Genomic DNA, 22,701 nt, shown 5'->3' with positions numbered 1-22,701 from the left:
TTTATCCTGGCCTCTGATCATTGAATAATATTTGTCTTGACTTTAACCTGACTCAACTAATCTCCGAACCTACACAGATTAATCTGAGAAACCCAGGAAACTCCTCACTGATTGACCAAATTTGGACAAATTACTTAGTGTGTTTTTGTTAATGACATCAGTAATCACTGTCCCACTGCATGTATTAGAGATACAAAACAGAAAAACATTGATCCTCATATAATTATGAAGATACATTATTTTGTTTATTCTCCCCAGGCGATTCTTCATAATATGAATTGCTTAGAGGAAAACTCAATCAGCTGCATGCCAGACCCTGAATTAGCTCTAGAACATTGCTCATCTATTTTTATGTCTCTGGCAGACTAACATGCCCCCTTTAAATGCCTTAGAGTTAAAAATAGAACAAATCCTTTGTTCTCTATAAAACTTTCAGATCTCATTATGATGAGAAATCAGGCCTGGGCCAAGGCTAGAACAACTGACTCTGTAGCTGATTGGCAGCATTTCAGGCTAATGAGTAATAAATGTACTTCCTGAATTAAGTAGCTAAATCAAGCTACTTTCTAAGTTCTTTCACATCTGCTGGTGAACGGTCTAAATTTTGGAAAACAGTTAATCCACTGAAGTGTGGAATTTTTATTTTTTATTTTTTCACCTTTATTTAACCAGGTAGGCCAGTTGAGAACAAGTTCTCATTTACAACTGCGACCTGGCCAAGATAAAGCAAAGCAGTGCGACAAAAACAACAACACAGTTACAGAGTTACACATAAACAAACGTACAGTCAATAACACAGTAGAAAAAAATCCATGTACAGTGTGTGCAAATGTAGAAGATTAGGGAGGTAAGGCAATAAATAGGCCAATGAGGTGAAATAATTACAATTTAGCATTAACACTGAATTGCTAGATGTGCAGATGATGATGTTCAAGTAGAGATACTGGGGTGCAAATGTATCTCCTTCCCTGCATAATCAAGTTGTGTCAGACTCTGGCATTATCACTGAAATGTTTTTGATAAGTGACGCTTTTAAATCAGCATTTTACCTCAGCAGGCTTTTTATTTGAAAGAAATTGTGGTTTAATTGATCCTGATCAGACAGTCGACTGCTCTTCCCCCTCCCAGCCTCCAGTTGACTCGATGGAAGATCAGTTTTATGTTCTTTATTTCAATTTAATAAACTTTGCTACTTGTGATGTCCTAGATGCCTTGCTTAAGATTGATGTAAAAAAAATCCACCGGGGCTGATTTGCTTCATCTTTCTGCTCCTCTGGTTGCGGAGTCACTAACCACATGTTTTTTTATCACGATAGCTGTGGAAGTTTCGTTACAATTTTTACAAATGCCTACAGATAATTTGTTTGTTTGACATGGTGGGATCTTTTTGTGTCTGTAAAATGTATTATGCGAGTAATGGCGGTGAAAATATAATAATCATATCGAAGGTAATTTGGAGTCCCCCGATGACGTGGTGTGTCGTCCTCCCACTACGACTCGGGAAACCAAGAAGTTTAATAGGCTACAGATGAAATAAATTGTGATGAACTTCACAGGGGGGTGAAAATGCATGTTGTCGGTGATGAGCTTGATGCTCCTTTCCAATAGATATAAATAAAAATATTCTTGCTCTTATCTATAATAATCTCATGTAGATTAGTTTACCCACACAGCCTACCTGCAGTTTATCTGCGAGCTGTTGTTGGCTAGAGTGCATGTGCCAACACCAGAGTAGACACATTTGCTATTTAATGTGACAAAACTATCAGTAGAGTGTCACGGCCGTTGAAAGAAGTGGACCAAGGTGCAGCGTGGTGAGCATACATTTCTCTTTTTATTTAAAATGTCGCCAACAAAACAACAAATGAAAAACAACCGTGAAGCTTACAGGGCAAAGTGCCACTAACAAAGATAACTACCCACACTGAAAGGAYGGAAAAAGGGCTACCTAAGTATGGTTCCCAATCAGAGACAACGATAGACAGCTGTCCCTGATTGAGAACCATACCCGGCCAAAACATAGAAACACAAAAGCATAGAAGTAAAGGACCAAGAACGCCCACCCAAATCACACCCTGACCAAAGCAAAAAGAGACATAAAAAAGGCTCTCTAAGGTCAGGGCGTGACATAGAGTTGATGGAAAAACAGAATTTTAGATTTTTATTCAGCACATGAAAACTTATGCTAAAAATTACTTTTTGTGTGCATTTCCCCTACGATTGACCATGCCAGCCTCTTTCGTGGCTTCAATCAGCTGTCATTGTGTTGCAGAAAGTCTTTGTTGAACTGAAATTGGTACTTAATTCAGGTAAAACCAAGTATATGTTATTCTCCAAATCACGTAAAAATGTATCTGATTTATGCATAGCCTATGCAGTGCTTTCAAAAAGTATTCACACCCCTTAACTTTTTCCACATTTTGTTGTGTTAGACTGAATTTAAAATGTATTAAATTTAGATGTTGTCTCACTGGCCTACACACAATACCTCATGATGTCAAAGTGAAATTGTTATTAGAAATGTTTACAAATTAATAAAAAATGAAAAGATTAAATGTCTTGAGTTGATAAGTATTCAACCCCTTTGTTACGGCAAGCCTAAAAGAATTCAGGAGTAAAAATGTGTGTCCTTCCTAACTCAGTTGCCGGAGAGGAAGGAAACCGTTCAGGGATTTCACCATGAGGTCAATGGTGACTTTAAAACAGTTACAGAGTTTAAAGGCTGTGATAGGAGAAAGCTGAGGATGGATCAACAACATTGCAGTTACTCCACAATACTAACCTAAATTAGGTTAGTACTAAATTTACTCAATTGGATTTACGCAGTGCCTACAATCTGGTGAGCATTAGAGAGGGGGATGAATGGAAGACCACCTTCAGCACCAGCACCGGGCACTACGAATACAGGGTAATGCCCTACAGCCTGACAAATGCACCCTCTGTGTTTCATTCATTCACTAATGAGGTGTTAAGATACATGTTAGGTCGCTGTGCAGGGGTGTACATAGACAACATCTTAGTGTACTCCACTACATGCGAGCAACATGTCTCTCGTGCCAGGTCCGTTTTGGAGCGGCTGATAGGGCATCACCTGTACGCCAAGGCGGAGAAGTTCCTTTTCTCTCAGCAGGTGGTCTCCTTCCTGGGCTATTGAATATGCACCGCGGGGCTAGTGATGGAAGAGCAGAGGGTCAGTGCAGGACGCTTGTGGCCTGTTCCATCCAACATCAAGGCGGTGCAGCACTTCCTTGGTTTTGCCAATTATTTCAGGCGCTTCATTAGGGGTTTCAGCGCAGTGGTGGCCACTCACCTCCCTCTTGAAGGGAGGTCCTCGACAGCTGCTGCCTGGTCTCTTTACGGCCCTGAAGACCGCGGAGGCTCTCTTCTCTCACGACTTTCGGCACTACGGTATCCCGGAGGACATTGTGTCTGACAGTGGTCCTCAGTTCACCTCCCGTATCTGGAAGGCCTTCATGGAACGACTGCGGGTCATGGTCAGCGTCACCTCTGGGTACCGTCCCCAATCTAATGGGCAGGTGGAAAGGGTAAATCAGGAACTGGGTATGTACCTTCGTAGTTACTGTCAGGACCGGCCATGGTGAGTGGGCTGCATTTCTGCATTGGGCAGAATACGCAGAAAACTCCCCCCGTCACTCCTCCACTAACCTCACACCCTTTCAGTGTGTTCTAGGCTATCAGCCGGCCCTGACACCGGAGTCAGATCAAGGCTCCTGCAGTGGACGATTGGTTCCGGCAGAAGACGCAGGCCGATCGTCACCGCAGTCTGGCCCCGGTCTTTCACCCCGATGACAAGCTCTGGCTTTCTACGAAGGACCTGCCCCTCCGCCTGTCCTGCCAGAAGCTGAGCCTGTGATTTATGGGGCCGTTCAAAGTCCTGAGGAGAGTCAATGAGGTGACGTACAGATTACAGATTACAATTATCGTATCTCAGCCTCATTTCATGTATCTCTCCACAGGCCGGTGGCAGCTGGTCCCTTGGCTAGTGTTGGACCCCACAACGCACCTCCCCCTCTCTTGGACTTCGAGGGGACCCTGGCATACTCCGTCCGCAGCCTGCGTCGTGGGGGCTTCTCCAGTACCTGGTCGGCTGGGAGGGCTACGGTCCGAAGAGCGGTGATGGGTTCCGGCACAGGACGTCCTGGATCGTTCTCTCCTTCGGGACTTCCACAGGTGTCATCCCGACCTATCTGCACTGTGTCTCCGGGGTCATCCCCAAAGTCAGCGGCGCCCCGCAGGGGTAGGAACTGTCACACCAGCCTTCGCTATGACTCCCTGTCCTGTCCAGCTCAGGCGTTCGGCGTCGCCGGCCTTCTAGCTGCTGCTGAACCTACTGCTGGCAAATGCCCTTCACACATCAACCCCGGACTTATCATCATCATCATTACACACACCTGGTTCCAATCCCCACTCTATATATACTCCCTCTGCCATTTGTCATTGTAAATGTTACTTGTTTTCCTGAGAGGAATCTCTCCTACTTTTTCCTGAGTACTTTATATTCTGCACTTTGGGTTCGCGTTGTGCCTTTTTGTTTATGAAGATATAGTTTGAGCACAACAGCGTTTGGGTTTCATCCCGCTTTGATCTATGGTGCTTAAATAAATTCAGTAGTTCTAAACCTGCAACTGCCTCCTGCCTACTCCTCTCTACACCAGTGACAACGGTTAATGTCCTGGGAGACAAATTCACCTTTCAGCAGGACAATACCCGAAAACACAATGACAAATATACACTGGAGTTGCTTACCAAGACAACATTGAATGTTCCTGATTGGCCTAGTTACAGTTTTGACTTAAATCGGCTTAAATCTATGGCAAGACTTGAAAATGACTGTCTAGCAATGATCAACAACCAACTTGACAGAGCTTGATTTTTTTTAAAGATTTTTTTTTATTTCACCTTTATTTTACCAGGTAGGCTAGTTGAGAACAAGTTCTCGCTTACAACTGCGACCTGGCCAAGATAAAGCAAAGCAGTGCGACACAAACACAGTTACACATGGAATAAACAAGTGTACAGTCAATAACACAATAGAAAAAAAGAAAGTCTATATACAGTGTGTGCAAATGGAATGAGGAGGTAAGGCAATAAATAGGCCATAGTAGCGAAGTAATTACAATTTAGCAAATTAACACTGGCGTAATAGATGTGCAGATGATGATGTGCAAGTAGAAGTACTGGTGTGCAAAGGAGCAGAAAAGTAAATAAAAACAATATGGGATGAGGTAGGTAGATTGGATGGGCTATGTACAGCTGCAGCGATCGGTTAGCTGCTCAGAAGATATCCCTCTAGTGGTGCGGGGGCTGTGCTTTGGCAAAGTGGGTGGGGTTATATCCTTCCTGTTTGGCCCTGTCCGGAGGTATCATCGGATGGGGCCACAGTGTCTCCTGACCCCTCCTGTCTCAGCCTCCAGTATTTATGCTGCAGTAGTTTATGTGTCGGGGGGCTAGGGTCAGTTGGTTATATCTGGAGTACTCCTGTCTTATCCAGTGTCCTGTGTGAATTTAAGTATGCTCTCTCTAATTCTCTCCTTCTCTCTTTCTTTCTCTCTCTCGGAGAACCTGAGCCCTAGGACCATACGTCAGGACTACCGGGCATGATGACTCCTTGCTGTCCCCAGTCCACCTGGCCTTGCTGCTATTCCAGTTTCAACTGTTCTGCCTGCGGTTATGGAACCCCTACCTGTCCCAGACCTGCTGCTTTCAACTCTTAATGATCGGCTATGAAAAGCCAACTGACATTTATTCCTGATTATTATTTGACCATGCTTGTCATCAACATTTTGAACATCTTGGCCATGTTCTGTTATAATCTCCACCCGGCACAGCCAGAAGAGGACTGGCCACCCCTCATAGCCTGGTTCCTCTCTAGGTTTCTTCCTAGGTTTTGGCCTTTGTCCTTCTGGAAGGTTCTCCCATCTCCACAGAAGAACTCTGGAACTCTATCAGAGGGGCAATCGGGTTCTTTGTCACATCCCTGACCAAGGCCCTTCTCCCCCGATTGCTCAGTTTGGCCGAGCGGCCAGCTCTAGGAAGAGTTTTGGTGGTTCCAACCTTATTCCATTTAAGAATGATGGAGGCCACTGTGTTCTTGGGGACCTTCAATGCTGCAGACATTTTTTGGTACTCTTCCCCAGACCTGTGCCTCGACACAATCCTGTCTCAGAGCTCTGCAGACAATTTCTTCGACCTCATGGCTTGTTTTTTTCTCTGACATGCACTGTCAACTGTGGGACCTTATATAGACAGGTGTGTGCCTTTCCAAATCATGTCCAATCAATTGAATTTTCCACAGGTGGACTCCAATCAAGTTGTAGAAACAGCTCAAGGATGATCAATGGAAACATGATGCACCTGAGCTCAATTTCAAGTCTCATAGCAAAGGGGCTGAATAAGTCAAATCAAATTTTATTAGTCACATGTGCTGAATACGACAACAGGTGTAGTAGACCTTACAGTGAAATGCTTACTTATGAGCCCCGAACCGACAATCCAGTTAAAACATTTTTAAAGTAAAATATGAAATAAGAGTAACAAGTAATTAAAGAGCAGCAGTAAAATAACAATAGCGAGACTATATACAGGGGGGTACCGGTACAGAGTCAATGTGCGGAGGCACCAGTTAGTCAAGGTAATTGAGGTAATATGTACATGTAGGTAGAGTTATTAAAGTGACTATGCATAGATGAGATGATAACAGAGAGTAGCAGCCGTGTAAAAGATGGGCGGGGAAGGCGGGGGGGGCAATGCAAATAGTCTGGGTTGGCATTTGATTAGATGTTCAGGAGTCTTATGGCTTGGAGGTAGAAGCTGTTAAGAAGCCTCTTGGACCTAGACTTGGTGCTCCGGTACTGCTTGCTGTGCCGTAGCAGAGAGAACAGTCTACGACTAGGGTGGCTGGAGTCTTTGACAATTTTTAGGGCCTTCCTCTGACACCGCCTGGTATAGAGGTCCAGGATGGCAGGAAGCTTGGCCCCGGTGATGTACTGGGCCATATGCACTACCCTCTGTAGTGCCTTGTGGTCGGAGGCCGAACAGTTGCCATACCAGGCATTGATGCAACCAGTCAGGATGCTCTCGATGTTGCAACTGTAGAACCTTTTGAGGATCTGAGGACCCATGCCAAATCTTTTCAGTCTCCTGAGGGGGAATAGGTTTTGTCGTGCCCTCTTCACGACTGTCTTGGTGTGCTTGGACCATGTTAGTTTCGGGGTATTGTGTGTAGATTGATGAGAAAAAAATATTTAATCAATTTTAGAATAAGGCTGTAATGTAAGAAAATGTGGAATAAGTCAAGGGGTCTGAATACTTTCCGAATGCACTCTATTTCTAAATTTAATGTTCAATAAATGTGCAAAAATGTCTAAAAACATGTTATAACTTTGTCATTATGGGGTATTTTGTGTAGATGAGTGAGAAAAAATATAAATTTGATCCATTTTGAATTCAGGCTGTGACACAACAAAATGTGGAACTCCTGTCGAAATAAAGGTTACATTATATTTTTTATTTTGATTGGAATTGTGGTATTTATATAACATTTTCAGTAAAATAACTTTTTGGGGAGAATACATACCAATACAGCACTATGTGTACATTCAGAGGGTAGCTGGTTTCTGTATTTACAGTTCTACCAAGTATTCATACCACTGACACTTTCTTCAGCTGTTTTGATTGTGACTAAGCATATATCTAAGGTAATGTTGATTTTGTACATTGTCGTACCTAGTTATAACCATAGGCTAGTACATAAGGTGCTCCATTTTTCAGGTGATCTGTCTATCTGGTCAAAATCACTGATACAGGTCCCCCTCCACCCTCTAATGATATGTAATTTGTAATTAATTAATATATGAGAAACCTCGATTTTTTTTAAAGATTTGCCCTAGAATAACTACTTTTCGGGGGAATACACATCAATACATAGTGTATCTGAGTTCAGTTTTTCAGTTCTATCAAGTATTTATACCATTGGCAGATTTTTTATATGCACAAAAATAAGGCAATTTTAGGCAAGTACACGGGGAGCTAAAGGAAACACTAACATAAAGTGTCTTAATAGGGAATTGATCCACTAGAACAGCTTCAATGCACCATGGCATAGATTCTACAAGTGTCTGGAATTCTATTGGAGGGATGTGACACCATTCTTCCATGAGAAATTCCCTAATTTCTATTGTTGATGGTGGTGGAAAACACTGTCTCAGGTGCTGCTCCAGAATCTCCCATAAGTGTTAATTTGGGTTGAGATCTGGTGACAGACAGACAGACAGACAGACAGACACACACACACCCTTTAAACCCCCTATGCTCCTTTGAGACCCCTCGTTCAAAGTCACTGAGATCTCATCTTCTAGCCATGGTAGCCAAAATAATGAGAAACTGGGCTATTTTATACATGAGCCTAAGCATGATGGAATGTTAATTGCAGTGGAAGCAGGGCTGTCTTACCGAACGGGCACGCATGGCACATGCCCTGGTGCCCCGTGAGGTATGCACTAGTCCAGCACTGTGTGATGCACCTGCTTTCAATATACTTTGTATCCCTCATAAGTGTTTCCTTTATTTTGGTAGTTACCTGTTTTTCTTTGCAGATGATCTGTCTATCTAGTCAAAATCACTGATACAGGTCCCCCTCCACCCTTTGGTGGTATGGATAACTTGTAATTATGTCTCCAGAGAAACTTAGATTTAAATAAAGGTCCTATTTATCACATTTCTATAGGCGGACGCACGTGTTTTTGGCTGGGGTACATTTTTAAAAAGTCCATGTTGATACAGAAACATTAAACAATGATTTAGATTTGTTAAGAACAAGTTGATTGACAAAGTTATGAAACGTTTGAAGAATTTTGACCCTATTTAGTAGCTTACGGGTTAAAGCCACACAATGTTCTGCGCACATCATCAGAGTGGGTCAATTTGACATGCAACCGTCAGGTGATCTCCATATATGTAATGCTCAAGGAGTGACATTCCATGAGAGCGTTCTACATGATTTGAAACATTGCTTCGTTTGTTTACAAAATCTATGACAACAAAAACAATGGTAACAGGTCCCTCATTTGTTTTATATACTGTATATAGTAAGATTCCCCTGCATCCCACTGCTGGCTTTCCTCTGAAGCTAAGCAGGGTCAGTCCCTGAATGGGAGACCAGCTGCTGCTGGAATTGGTGTTGGAGGACCAACAGGGGGCACTTTTCCCTTCTGGTCTAAGGTGATCCCAATGCACCAGGGCAGTGAAGGGGAAATTGCCCTGTGTAGGGTGATGTCTTTCAGATGGGATGTTAAACAGGTGTCCAGATTTTCTGCTAAATTCCAAACCTGGCCCCATTCCATCATGGCCACTATTCACTCCCCTCGTTCCTAATTGGCATGTATCACTCCCAACCTTGATAGCTGATGTGTGGTGAGTGTTCTGGCACAAAAATGGTTGCCGTGCATCACCCAACTGGGTGCTACACATTGGTGGTGTATGAGATGAGTTTACCCCTCATTTATTTATAACGCCCTTTTTACATCTGCGGGTGTCACAAAGTGTTATACAGAAACCCAAACAGCAAGCAATGCAGCTTTGAGTACCTCAGTTGGTAGAAATGTGCTGTATAAATCAAATGTATTATTAAAAACATTTGAACAATTTGCATAAAATAACTCACCAACAGTAACTCCTTAACCATTCAAGCTAGAGACACCAAACCAACTTTCTCATGTTATCCTATCTTCAAATTCTTAAAATATTTGATTAACTAATAACTATATACATTTGCATCATACAACCCACCAACATCAGCTTTTGAACCATTCAAGCTAGAGACATCACAGCAACTGTCTCATGTTCAGGCTATCGTAACTTTAAATTCTTAAAACTTTTATCAATTATAACTATATAAATGTGCAGACTTAGCATAAAATAACTCACTAAAAGTAACTCTTGAACCGTTTTAAGCTAGAGGCACAAAAACAACTTCATCATGTTCAGGCTATCCTATCCAATCAATACATTTTTTACATCTACTTACTTTTTCAACTATAACCAATCACTACCATTACTACTGCAGTCACTACCACTACTGTAACGTATTTCAGAACCATAAATACAAGCTAGCAAGCACACTACATTTTCTTCAGGAAATGTTACTTTCTCGTTTTTTATTCATCTTTAAAACATGTTTAAATATTTCATCATCTTTGACATTAGTATTTTGTGTATATTATTGACAAAAAAATACAATTAAATCCATTTTAATACCACTTTGTAACACAATAAAATGTGAAGTAATCAAAGGGATCTGAAAACTTTTGCCAAATTCGAAAAGAGCTAATAAGAAAATGTGTAAAATACAGGCCTAACGTAGTGGCGATTTTAGCATGTAAATCTTGGTGGGGCAAAAAAACAAGCAAGTGGGATGCATGCCAGCAAAGCCACTACACAACACAACACATTAATTGCACTATAACGGTGACAAACAGTGGCCACAAACAGCCCACATAAAGCTGTCCCAACATCTTACCACTGCTACACCTGGCTATCAGCGGAGCCTTGTCTGGCAGCGAAACAGTTCATTCAGCCTCATTTACTGCCTTTTAAAAAACATAGCTGATATAGCTGACTTGCTTTAAAAAAAAAAAGTTATTTAATGACAATTGAGATGTAGAAACTATGGCATAAGGGGACGACAAGCGAAGGAGAGGCAATCTGTCATTTTGATTAAGACATTAATGAGCCAGCTAGGACGGACGTAACATGAGTAAATATAACTATTTGTTTAGCACCTTTGAAATGTACAGTGACAGAATTCAGAACATGGGCCGTTCTTACAGTGTTCTCCCTGCACACCAAGTCAGCCAATGAAAGCTCTTACAATAGTCGATGATTACATTTCTTTAAAACAGGTTATAGGCTACATGTGCACCACCAAGTCAGAACAGTAGGCGAAATTAAGAGCGGTAAATATACCAAATGATTAGGGTGAGGCACATGGACATCTTACTACACAACATACACTTAGATAAAGTATACATATCTCCCTGGCAAATTACATAATTTATGCAGAAGCATACAGTACAATACATTTTTGGACTCATCTTTTCCCCCGATGCCTTGAGATGGATGAAATCATACCTTGAAGGCAGAACTCAGTGTGTCAGAGTGAGCAATGAGCTGTCGCCCACTCTTAGCTATGATGTGGGCGTGCCCCAAGGGTCAATACTGGGGCCCCTCCTGTTCAGCCTGTACATTAATGATCTGCCTTCTGTCTGTACTGGATCTGAAGTTCAAATGTATGCAGATGATACAGTGATATATGATCATGCAAAGAGCAAACAACAAGCTGCACAAGAACTCACTACTGTCATGGTACAGGTTACAAAGTGGCTCAGTGACTCTTGTTTGCATCTCAATGTGAAAAAAACTGTCTGCATGTTCTTAACAAAGAGGGCAACAGATGCTACTGAGCCAGATGTCTATGTGTCAGGGGAGAAGCTCCAGGTGGTATCTGATTTTAAGTACGTTGCATCATACATGATTCCAACCTCTCTTTTAAAAAGCAGGTGAAAAAAGTAATTCAAATAACCAAATTCAACCCAGCTAATTTCCGATTTATATGAAATTGTTTGACTACAGAGGTAGCAAAACTGTACTTCAAATCTATGATACTCCCCCACTTAACATACTGCTTGACTCGTTGGGCCCAAGCTTGCTGTATAACATTAAAACCCATTCAGTCTGTCTACAAACAGGCTCTCAAAGTGCTTGATAGCCAATAGCCCAATAGCCATCATCACTGTTACATCCTCAGAAAGCATGAGCTCCTGAGTTGGAAAAATCTTGTGCAATACACCGATGCATGTCTTGTATTCAAGATCCTAAATGGCCTGGCTCAACCTCCACTCAGTACTTTTGTTAAACAGAAAACCCAAACATATGGCAGCAGATCCACAAGATCTACCTTGAGAGGTGACTGTATAGTTCCCTTAAGGAAAGCATCTGCTTTCTCTGTGAGAGCTTCCCATGTTTGGTATACACTGCCATCAGACACACATAACTGCACCACCTATCACACTTTCACAAAAAACATGAAGATACGGCTAAAGGCCAATCAGTTTTGTGAACATAATCCCTAGTTGTGTGTTGCCGCTTTCCATCTTGTCTGTAGCTGTGAGGTGTGGAAACATTTTGTTGCTTTTATGGATATTGTCTTGTTGCTTTTTGTGCTATGTTGCTCTGTCTGCATGCTATGTCTTGCTTGTCCTATGTTGCTCTGCGTGTGCTCACTGCTCAATGATTGTCTGTATTGTTATTGTAATTGTTTTTAATAACCTGACCAGGGACTGCGGTTGAAAATTAGCCGGCTGGCTAAAACCGGCACTTTTACTGAAACGTAAAAATAAACTCAAACTCCTTGTTGAATTTGCGCTTTCCAATTTGTTGTGTAATGTTTATGGCCGATGAGCTCCGATACGTTTTATCTATAATTTCTCTTCATTATTCCTCTTCATATGACAAGGATTAAAAAGGATTTGCCAATAGATTGTCGACTTTATTCATGATGATGACTGCCAGCTAAGATTTTGAAAGTATGATGTTGACATGATCAGTCCAATCAAAGCTACTGTACATATAACATGATTTGACGTCATTTTATCTGTGGCCAATGACCTTGAGCCTTCTTGGATGGGCACTTCTAATGTAACTCTATGGCAGCATCTAAAGGGCTATAATTTTCGAGGTCTCCCTTTAGATTTAGGGGTGATGTAGTGTCTCTATGAGTGACAGAACACTGAGCCAATCACGGCACGGCGCAACGCTACGTATTTTCTGCTGGCTTGCCCCACCACCATAGAAAGCACCGAGCTAGGCTGAAACACCTGCATTTTGGAGCTGCCTTACGCAAGAAAGCAAAGAGACCATGTTTGTATGCGGCTTAATTAACTCAATGATATATATTATTTTTTACATTGTTTGCAAACTGATATGTGAGACTTATTAATGCCGAAATAACATGCAAAACAGGCAAGCCCCCCCCAAAAAAGATGACGGGTTTACACTGGCCTAAGGTAGATTTCAAGATGGCTTGAGAAAGGCCTATGCCATGCTGTCAAATGTGTATAGATATTTCAACACACTCCCACACACTTTCTTAATTTTCGTAAGTCACGGCCGATCAAAATCTACAATATCAGGGCTATGAAGATAGGCAAAGTTATTAGCAAATGTGTTATCTTATTTTGTTTTCATCACAAGAATTAGTTTTCAAAAATGTAACAGCGTGCAAGTGACACGCTGTTAACATTTAGCCTATTGAAAATCGGATAATTCATAGGCTATGCAGGTTTAGCTCTACTGGTCCTACTTTACCCACGCACCTTATCATTCAACAATAGTTTACGCATGGTAATTTTTCAATAGCCATAGTCATTATGCATTATGCCGAAATTGTTGGCTATCTCCAAAAAGGTTGGCTTGTAATTATTACTCAACAGCTATTTTCATCCGTTTAAATGTAATGAACATGGAAAGATATGAAATTATAGTGACCCTACAGTTTAGCTATGTTGTCAATGCAACATAGCCTATGTTAAAAAGTTGACTCAACAATTACTTTATTATTTTTGAAAAATAGTTTGAGGTGTAGCCTAAGCCTACTATGTGAAATATTTAATATTTACACATATTCATGGGAATTAAATAGGCTTATATCAGAAATGTCTATACAAAGCAATGACACCATACGTTTCTCGATGAGGACAACTTCGAATACATAGTTAAACTATTTTTCTCACTTTCTTGTTGTTTCCTGTAACTGAAATTAACACATTTAAAGTGTTTGCAAAAATATTTAGTCTACACATTTTAAAAATTGTGTAAAAGCCTACAATAGCCTAATTCAAGCGCACTTTCACAAGACGTCCACTTGAGGACGGCAGCGCACCATGACTGTCAAAACCGAGAGGAAGTCCGCACAATTCGTGACGGATGCTGTAAAGAAAAACCTGTACGTTTTTCATAATAATCTTTACAAACAGATATGCAACTGAAAAGACTGCAACTGAAAAGACAGATTTTTCTTAATCACCGATAAACAAACGATTATCCGCATATGTAGGCCTAAATATTTTGCATTGTCAACTCTACCAATAGGTGACGCACTTTTGAACAGCCTTTGAGCAACTCTCCTTCATCACTGGTTCATTGGATCGATTAAAATAAGAAACCAGTCAAAGAATGAGACCAGTGTAATATAAGGTGGATCTTGCTATGTTGTAGAAAAAAAGTATTTATCTTGCATCATTTCACTAAAGTAGGTCTAACTGAGTAGACCCACAGTTATTCGTTAGGTCAACTAAATAAATAAGGGAATGTATTGTTATACGGCTATTAATATTATCATTTGTATAACAATAATACGGATGAACTGATAATAATAATAATATTTGTTTATTATTACTCATATTTTGTTTTAGTGCCGTAGTAAATGCATTACCCTACTGTTTATCAGTCTGTAACTTCAAAACGTCAGTTTCCTCATTGAGTAATATAGGCCAATATGATACACAGGCCTACAGCAGATAAAATGTAAATGTAAATCATAGGTCTATACTGTATACACAGGACGTTTTAAAAGACACTGTCCACGGAGGGAAACAGTGAATATTACTACGCAAGGAGACAATGGCCTTCCATAAATGGTGCGATGTTGTATGATCACAAATACTTATTGGGGTTGTAATTGATTCAAATAAACAAAATGCTTGCTGACTTCAGTAAAGTTTCCATCGTCCCAGTTTTCACGTAGAAGACATGGCTACCATTCTGCTATTAGTCAATTGAAATGCCACAGACTTGGCAATGTTGCCTACTATCATGAGGTGTCCCGACGTAAAATTAGTTCAACTGAAGTCAGCCTTCGAAATCTTTCAGATATATTATAAAGGAAAATTACAATGGGCTCAGAACAGGGCAGCACAGCTGGCCCTTGGATGTACACAGAGATAAAACATTAATCATATGCATGTCAATCTCTCCTGGCTCAAAGTGGAGGAGAGATTGACTTCATCACTACTTGTATTTGAGAGAGATATTGACATGTTGAAAGCACCGAGCTGTCTGTTTAAACGACTAGCACACAGCTCAGACACCCCATGCATCCACTCAGGTCTCTTCGCAGTCCCCAAGTCCAGAATAGACTATGGGAGGCGCACAGTGCTACATAGAGCCATGACTACATGGTACTCTATTCCACACCAGGTAACTGATGCAAGCAGTATAATCAGATTTAAAAAAAAAAACAGATAAAAATGCATCTGCGAAGCAACACAAACATAGGCACAGACACATGCATACACACACATGATAACATAAGCACTATACACACGTACACATGGGGGTTGTGTTGTAGATATGTGGTAGTGGAGTAGGGGCCTGAGGGCACACACTTAGTGTGTTGTGAAATCTGTTATGAATGTATTGTAATGTTTTAAAAATTGTATAACTGCCTTAATTTCGCCGGATCCCAGGAAGAGTAGCTGCCGCTAATGGGGATCCATAATAAATAAAAATACAAAATACAAAGTCAATCTTAGATTTAATTTACAGAGTGTAACCTCGGCATAATATAAATAACAATGAAAAATCATATATATAAGCATAATAATCATGTCAATGTTTTGGACTCACACGCACTCCATAGCATTTTCTTACACTTGTGGGTCACCAAAGATGGGCTTTATAATAATGATAATGACTAAAAACCTACAGTTATCTTATTCCAACAGTGCGAGTTTAATGGATTAAGAAAACATCATGCGTATTTTCATTGGAATTCAGCAATAGCAAAATAATGAATATATCACTAAAACCTGTAAGTCTATTGCGGTACATACTAGGTTATCCATTACGATTGGCTTTATTGTTATGGTACAGGCTATGTAAACCTCAAATTACCAATGATAAAGTTTTCATCAGTGAATGTTGGACTTTCACCGGATAAGGTAGGCCTATTAAAAGGTTGTGTGTAAACTAATGTAGGGCTACGTAGTCCTGAATGAATGGATCGTTAGTTGGTATGTCAATACGAAAAACGAACTGCACTGAACGTCGTGTGGATCCAATATCCATTACTCCAATATTCTGGCCAATAGAAATTGGGGAGACCTCAATCCCTGACTAATCACAAACGGATTGGAGAAAATGAAAACACGGAAAGACGATGCCAGGGTATGTGGTGGGGTATGCTGGAATTACCATAATAATGGAAAATAAAAATGGAATTTAAAAGGTAGGCCTACATGTAAAATGGTAGACCCTTATTTAAACAAAACTATGTGGTGGCTATGGGTAAACACACCCAGTTCAATGGTTTGTAGGCTACATTTTACACTAAGAATGTATCACACATGTCAATAAATGTTAAACTGACTTTTAGCACTATACTTCAACATAAAAATCAACAATGGTAAACATGAAGGCCCCTTTAAGACCAACTGTCCTCAGGCCTTATCGGTAGACATAAATGCAAACGTAAGTACCTTGAGCTTTTCTACTGGTTCAGATGAGTATGTAAAATGTTCTGAAGATCTGGTTCTGAACGAATCCGTTCCGTTTTGCTCGAGTCCGCCTCTCTGTGCCTGTTCCTATTGACGCACTTAAAGACTCTTCCCTCAACCTTAAGGCGAGTAGCAGCGACCAATCACCATGCCATTACAGGCTTCAGAGGAAGCTGTTTATGTGACTCCAGCGCTAATTAGGCTCATGAACTAACAAATCGCTTGCACAACTGTGAGGAACCGATCACATCCATGGATTGTCTGGCGCAGTCGACCACCTTTATGGCTATTAATTGATTTATTGTTACTTTGGCTTCTATTCTTGCTGCACTCTTTGCTCCAAAGTTATTTATGCTGACAAACTTTCTCGGTGTGGAGTAGTAGCCTATTTTTACGAAGAACGCCTGCACCTCTTAAATTCTAAGCTGGAGAATCTTGACTATCAAACCATGTTTCAACCTACACCGAAGAGGTGTTTTACTATAGAATCGTTGGTAGCGAAGGATAATCCTCTACCAGTGTCGAGGTCTGAGGAACCCATACGACCAGCGGCTCTGAGCTATGCAAACTCCAGCCAGATGAATCCATTTCTGAACGGGTTTCATTCCAGCGGCAGGGGCGTCTACTCTAATCCGGATTTGGTGTTTGCTGAGGCGGTCTCACATCATAACAACTCCGGTGTCCCAGTTCATTCGGTGCCCCCTCCACACGCTTTGGCTCACCCACTTTCATCCTCGCATAGTCCGCACCCTCTTTTTGCCAGCCAGCAAAGGGACCCCTCTACTTTTTACCCATGGCTAATACATAGATATAGGTACTTGGGTCACAGATTCCAAGGTAGGTTGAGATCGCATTTGTCTCTTTGACGTATTTATTACGGATTTGTACTGTTTGTCTTTTTGGATTTTCCATAGCGGTTCTCGGTAACTGTAGTTTATATAACATTTATTTATGAGGATGAAGACACGAATGCTATAGTGGTGTAAATATCAGTGAGCTATCGAAATATATATTTGTGGTGTCTTGAACAATTGTTTAAACCGTTTTTGTCTGTTATGGGCTAATTAGAACTGTTAAACTGGAGTAGGCTACTTTCAGTAATGTAGGGCATAGTATTTCTTAAGGTGGCTACACGGGTTCACATTTATTTTGCCTGTAGCCTATAATTTACATTTTGTTGAAGAAATTGCAGTGTGGACTTTTAAAGTCCTTTAGCATCTAAAGCATTTTATTGAAACACAAATAATCATAACACCTTACAAATCTAAATTGTAGATCTATATAATTAATTTGATTATTTTTTTTAACAAAATTGTTGACTTTTTAAAAATGAGTTATTACTTCATTTTCTCGTTTAAAAATGTGTGTGTTTAAACTGAGTGCAAATCAACTGAACAACATTGATAGAAGCCTGTGTCATTTATTGCAATCTTCTGTGCCATGGAATATGCTATGGGTAATATTTGTGGGCTATGTTTTTATGGCCGAAACTGCTGTTTAAGAAATTGTACACAATGCACTTCTAAAATCACACTATTAATTTATAGGCCCCCAAATTGGACTGTCATTTGAAAACATTGTTTTATGCGGGTGCATGCACATTATATGTATCTGAGACGTGCAAATTGTATAGTAGGCCTAACTGAACGATATATTTTCATTTGGAACGAATAATGGTTACGAGTGTCTTGTTAATAATTAAGACAAATGTAGGGTTAATGTATCCTGTGTTTATTCTCCACCATATACTTACATTATAGCCTACCAGTAATGTAGAAAATAAAAGTTTGAAAAGGGGTAGCCTATAGGCTCCCAGAACTCTTTGTTATTGTAGACTATTATATTTTCAATGTGTGGTGTTTTTAAGATAACCAAAGACCGGATAGAATCGCCGCTTAAATAGCTACTGCATAATCCTATCGTTGCCATTTGAAGACTATAAACTGTATCAATTTGCTATTGTTTAAGTTCTTGCTGTCGAAAAAAAATCACGGTGTTGCTGTGTCTAAATTGGTCTCGATTATCAATTGAGTGGTGCCGTAGACTTTAGTTAAAAGTTAGAAGGCCCAAGTCTACCGTATAACCAAAATATGATCATAGCATCATCGTCTCTTTAGCCTCAGTTTGCAAGATTGTTCATAATGAATATCCCTCCCATTGTCGTTTTCAGGTAACGAAACAAGTCCGGAGAGCTTCCTTTTGCACAATGCACTGGCCAGAAAGCCCAAAAGAATTCGGACAGCTTTTTCACCTTCGCAACTTCTGCGGCTTGAGCACGCATTTGAAAAAAACCATTACGTCGTAGGTGCCGAACGAAAACAGCTTGCGCACACCCTTAGCCTCACAGAAACTCAGGTAAGAACATTTTCCCTGAATTTAATATTCACAGGTTTATCGTTAAATCCGCATCAGGCCTACTTTGAACAGGGAATGGATTTAAAATACTATCATGTCAAGTTGCATCAAACCGGACATGACCCACAGGTTACAACTATAACTGTTTTTGTGTAGGCTACGGAATCTGGAATATGCTACATTTTCTCTGAATAATTAGGCTACTTATTGGGAATTCAAAGTTCTCATTGCATAAGCTATAAGTGACATTAGGGGAATTATAAAAAGATATATTGAAAACAAGATAATATGTTGTCTATTGGGGGAAACGGCACAAATGCCACGCTTGGAAGAAAGGTTCCATATAGCCTAGAACGAAAAATGGTTATAACGCTTGCTTTATATATGGAAGCCCGAAAACTTCTTTAGGACCCTTTTGTATGGTAATTTTTCACTGAACCAAATGGTTCTAGAACCCCAAAATATAAACAATTCTAAGAGTGTATGGTTAAATATAGGCCTAGACCCAATCCATCTAGCAAGATGTCCTAGAGACTAGGCCGAATTTAAGAATTTAAATGAAGGGGATAAACGATAGAAATGAAAACACAAGTTTATTCATTTTTCAAAATCACTTTTTGGATTAACGTGTAACCCGCAGTTTTAGAGAGACAAACCAATAAATGTATAGGCTACACCATTGGCATTGAAGCTTTAGTTGGAGCAAATCCATGATCATAGGCTATAACCTCGTTTTAGGCGGGGTTGAGAGAGAAAAAAGGTTCCCATTCAAAATGGAGGGCAATTAACCAGTTAACCATTTTATAGGATCTATGGCACGCTAAAAAGAATGAGCCGGACTCAATGAATTTTCCTGGCCATATTTAAGATCGTATTTGTGCCTATCAGCTTGCGGAACGGTCGGTGTCTTTTGTCCCAGTGTCACCACCGGCTCTTCTCTAAACGGAGGCTATTAGAGGGGAATGAGGAAGAAATGAACCATCGCCCACTTCAATTAGCTGACTGAAAGCACATTAAATGCACCTCACTTGCCAAGCTGTCGGACGAATGGCTTGTAGATATGAATATAGCCCACTGTAGCCTATTGATATGCATTTACAAAAGGCTTAAAATTAACAGGTTTATGTATAAGAAATCTGGATTTTGACAATTGTTTGAAATTATTCTAAATTAAATTAAACATATTTATGCAATTGCATATCCATGTTTGCGTCATGTTTTTTTTAGACCAATAGGCTTAGGGACAGTCAATTTCTGGTATATTGGCTTATGTTTATACTAGGCTATAACCAACATAGACCTAGAGCATGCATGGCGTTTTTTTACCTTTATCCCATAAAGGTATCAATGGACTATCTCTACATTTATTCATGAAATACATTTTTTTCTCTTGAAAATAACCTTACTTCTAGCCTATAATGTAAAGCCTTTAGTGCCATAGCATTGGGCAAATTTTCACACGGCAATCTATGAGAGCCTATGTTTATCCTTTGCTGTTCTGCTATTTGAATTCACACTTTGCGCACATGAATGGTTTTTGTTTAGTATTTGTGAATTTATTCTAGCCTTTATTTGTTTCCCTTAGGTAAAAGTGTGGTTTCAGAACCGAAGAACCAAGTTCAAACGGCAAAAGTTGGAGGAGGAGGGTTCAGATTCGCAACAGAAGAAGAAGGGGACCCATCACATAAACCGATGGAGACTTGCAACAAAACAAGGATCGGGAAGTCCCGAGGAAATTGACGTCACTTCAGACGATTAAAATAGCCTACTAAATTGTTTGAACCTGTGACAGCCGCGTGGCGTGAAGTATGACATGGCTAAGGATGCTGTGTACAGGGACAGGGTTAAGCTAATGTCACATTTCGATTCTTCGGAGATCGGCAGCTGAGGGTGAGAGAATTCAGATTGGTGGCACTGCTGTCACCATGGGTCTGTCAATACGTATCAAATTGCCCAGGCGAAAGTGATCGACAGTATCGCAGTCCACTTACCTGTCCCCCTTCCACGCACCAACCCACCACTACAATCTCCCACGAACCTCCCAAAAAATGAATCTCCAATTCACATTGGAAATTTGCACTTCTGAAAGTTTCTAAATATGAACGTTTCCACTCAAGATACCAAAATACAAAACTGTTTTTGTAAAACTTGAATTGCATGGACTTTCTGGTAGTTGTTATAATTTGATAATTTTCTCAAAACACAACTTTGTTTTTACTCAATCTCAGAGATGTTGTGCTTCTTCCTTTTTACAAAGTGTGCAGTCTTTTAATTAATGATTATCGTGTTAAAGTGATTGTGAAAACAGTATGAAGTAGCAGTGCTGCGTTATAGTGTTTTTAAAGAAACACTAATGGAAATGAATTTCGAAAACTTTCTAAAAGTTTATCAAACCACATATGAAGTACTTAAAGGGAAAGTATCCAAGACACTCCTTAAACCCAAGCTTTATCATGTCTCTGTTATTCTGGCCTGAGCATATTGTCAGGACTTGACCCTCCCGTGAGAGTTGCCACGAAGGACTAATGCAAGAATTGACAGCCATAGAGGCGAGAGAACTTCAAGCACTGAGCGTTTCCATGTACAGAGATAGTCCAACAAAAAGTTAATGTTTCTGTTAAACCCTCTTTTACCAGAATGTACATAATTTTGTGTTTGTGTTAAGTTTGCTACAATTTTAACACAAAGTATACTTCCAAGAAGTATGTAATTGTCAATATTTTGTCAATAAAGTTTTATCAATATGTTGCGCGCAGAGTAAAAGTAGGCCTAATGGTTGTGATTTACGAGCAGCTTTCATAGCTTGACATTTTATTCCCGCTGTCACCAATCACCCGCTTCACAGCCTATATCTTGATTTTGGTCATACCAGTCTCTCAAGTAGCCTACACTTGAGGTAGCWCTGACACATTTCAGAGGGAATCCAGACAATGTGGAGGCTTGTTAAAGTAACTTATAAATCATGCTATTACGAAAAAACGCATGATTTTTTTTTTTCTGTGGCAAGTGCATGGTTGTTTTTCCGAGAGGGGCAGCGTCTGGTCTGCTCAGGCTACAAAGAGTCCTACGAGCTTTTGTGAAAGTGCAAATCAGTTTGGGCAATTATCATGGGAGTAATATGAGGGGGAAAGGGGATGCATTGCCCAGTGGTCCACGTTAATCTCTTAATCCGTGGATCCAATGGGGTTTGGTTGGACATAATTTAGTACAATCTGACTACCCCTCAAGAAGCGATAAGAGAAGMTTGCAATGTGCAGCAAAATGGGATCTTTGTTTAATATCTTGTCTCGTACAGCCACGGATATACACATACACACGCTCTTCCCACAAAACAGCATCAACCCATGCCTAGGCTACTCTTCTCATTTATGTGTAGCCTATTATGCTTGTGTGGGGAAGAAAAAAACAACATATTATTTAAAAAAAAAAATCGTTTTTACATCTATATAAGACCTTTTATATAGCCTACCCACATCGTTCATTATAAATGACTCAAAAATAACAAGGCACATAGGAAAACTATTTACACTAGTTATCTCAGAAATGTGTCAAATCCACTATGCACATTTTATGATGTGAGGTGTAGTGTTTATTTCTATAATTGTTTCACAGCTTGAAAATTAGCTTTTCGGAGGGGGTGGTGTGGGGGGCTATAGGCCTATATACAAACTATATGGATGGGGAATTTAAATAGGCCCATGCACTATAACAGCAATAAAAATCTTCAGAGAATACCATTAGCTTTGAAAAAACCCTAAAAGCTTTATTACAAACC

At 40.2% G+C, this 22,701-nt stretch overlaps 1 protein-coding gene across 2 annotated transcripts; it reads left to right on the top strand.

The window, feature by feature from the left end:
* The first annotated feature begins 16,600 nt into the window (after positions 1 to 16,600).
* On the top strand, positions 16,601 to 21,689 carry LOC111978706 (homeobox protein EMX2). Of its 2 annotated transcripts, XM_024008919.2 has the most exons (3): positions 16,607 to 17,408; positions 18,742 to 18,926; positions 20,512 to 21,689. In XM_024008919.2, the coding sequence occupies exons 1-3, from the start codon at positions 17,021 to 17,023 to the stop codon at positions 20,683 to 20,685; spliced, it is 747 nt and encodes a 248-aa protein (XP_023864687.1). In that variant the 5' UTR covers positions 16,607 to 17,020; the 3' UTR covers positions 20,686 to 21,689. The 2 variants fall into 2 exon arrangements, with proteins under 2 accessions (XP_023864688.1, XP_023864687.1); XM_024008920.2 differs by lacking the exon at positions 18,742 to 18,926 and having other exon boundaries at positions 16,601 to 17,408.
* Positions 21,690 to 22,701: the final 1,012 nt, after the last annotated feature.

Source organism: Salvelinus sp. IW2-2015, linkage group LG18, assembly GCF_002910315.2.
Source record: "Salvelinus sp. IW2-2015 linkage group LG18, ASM291031v2, whole genome shotgun sequence".
Classification (NCBI taxonomy): Eukaryota; Metazoa; Chordata; class Actinopteri; order Salmoniformes; family Salmonidae; genus Salvelinus; species Salvelinus sp. IW2-2015.
The sequence above is the reverse complement of the archived record's forward strand: the minus strand, read 5'-3'. Positions and strand labels throughout refer to the sequence as shown.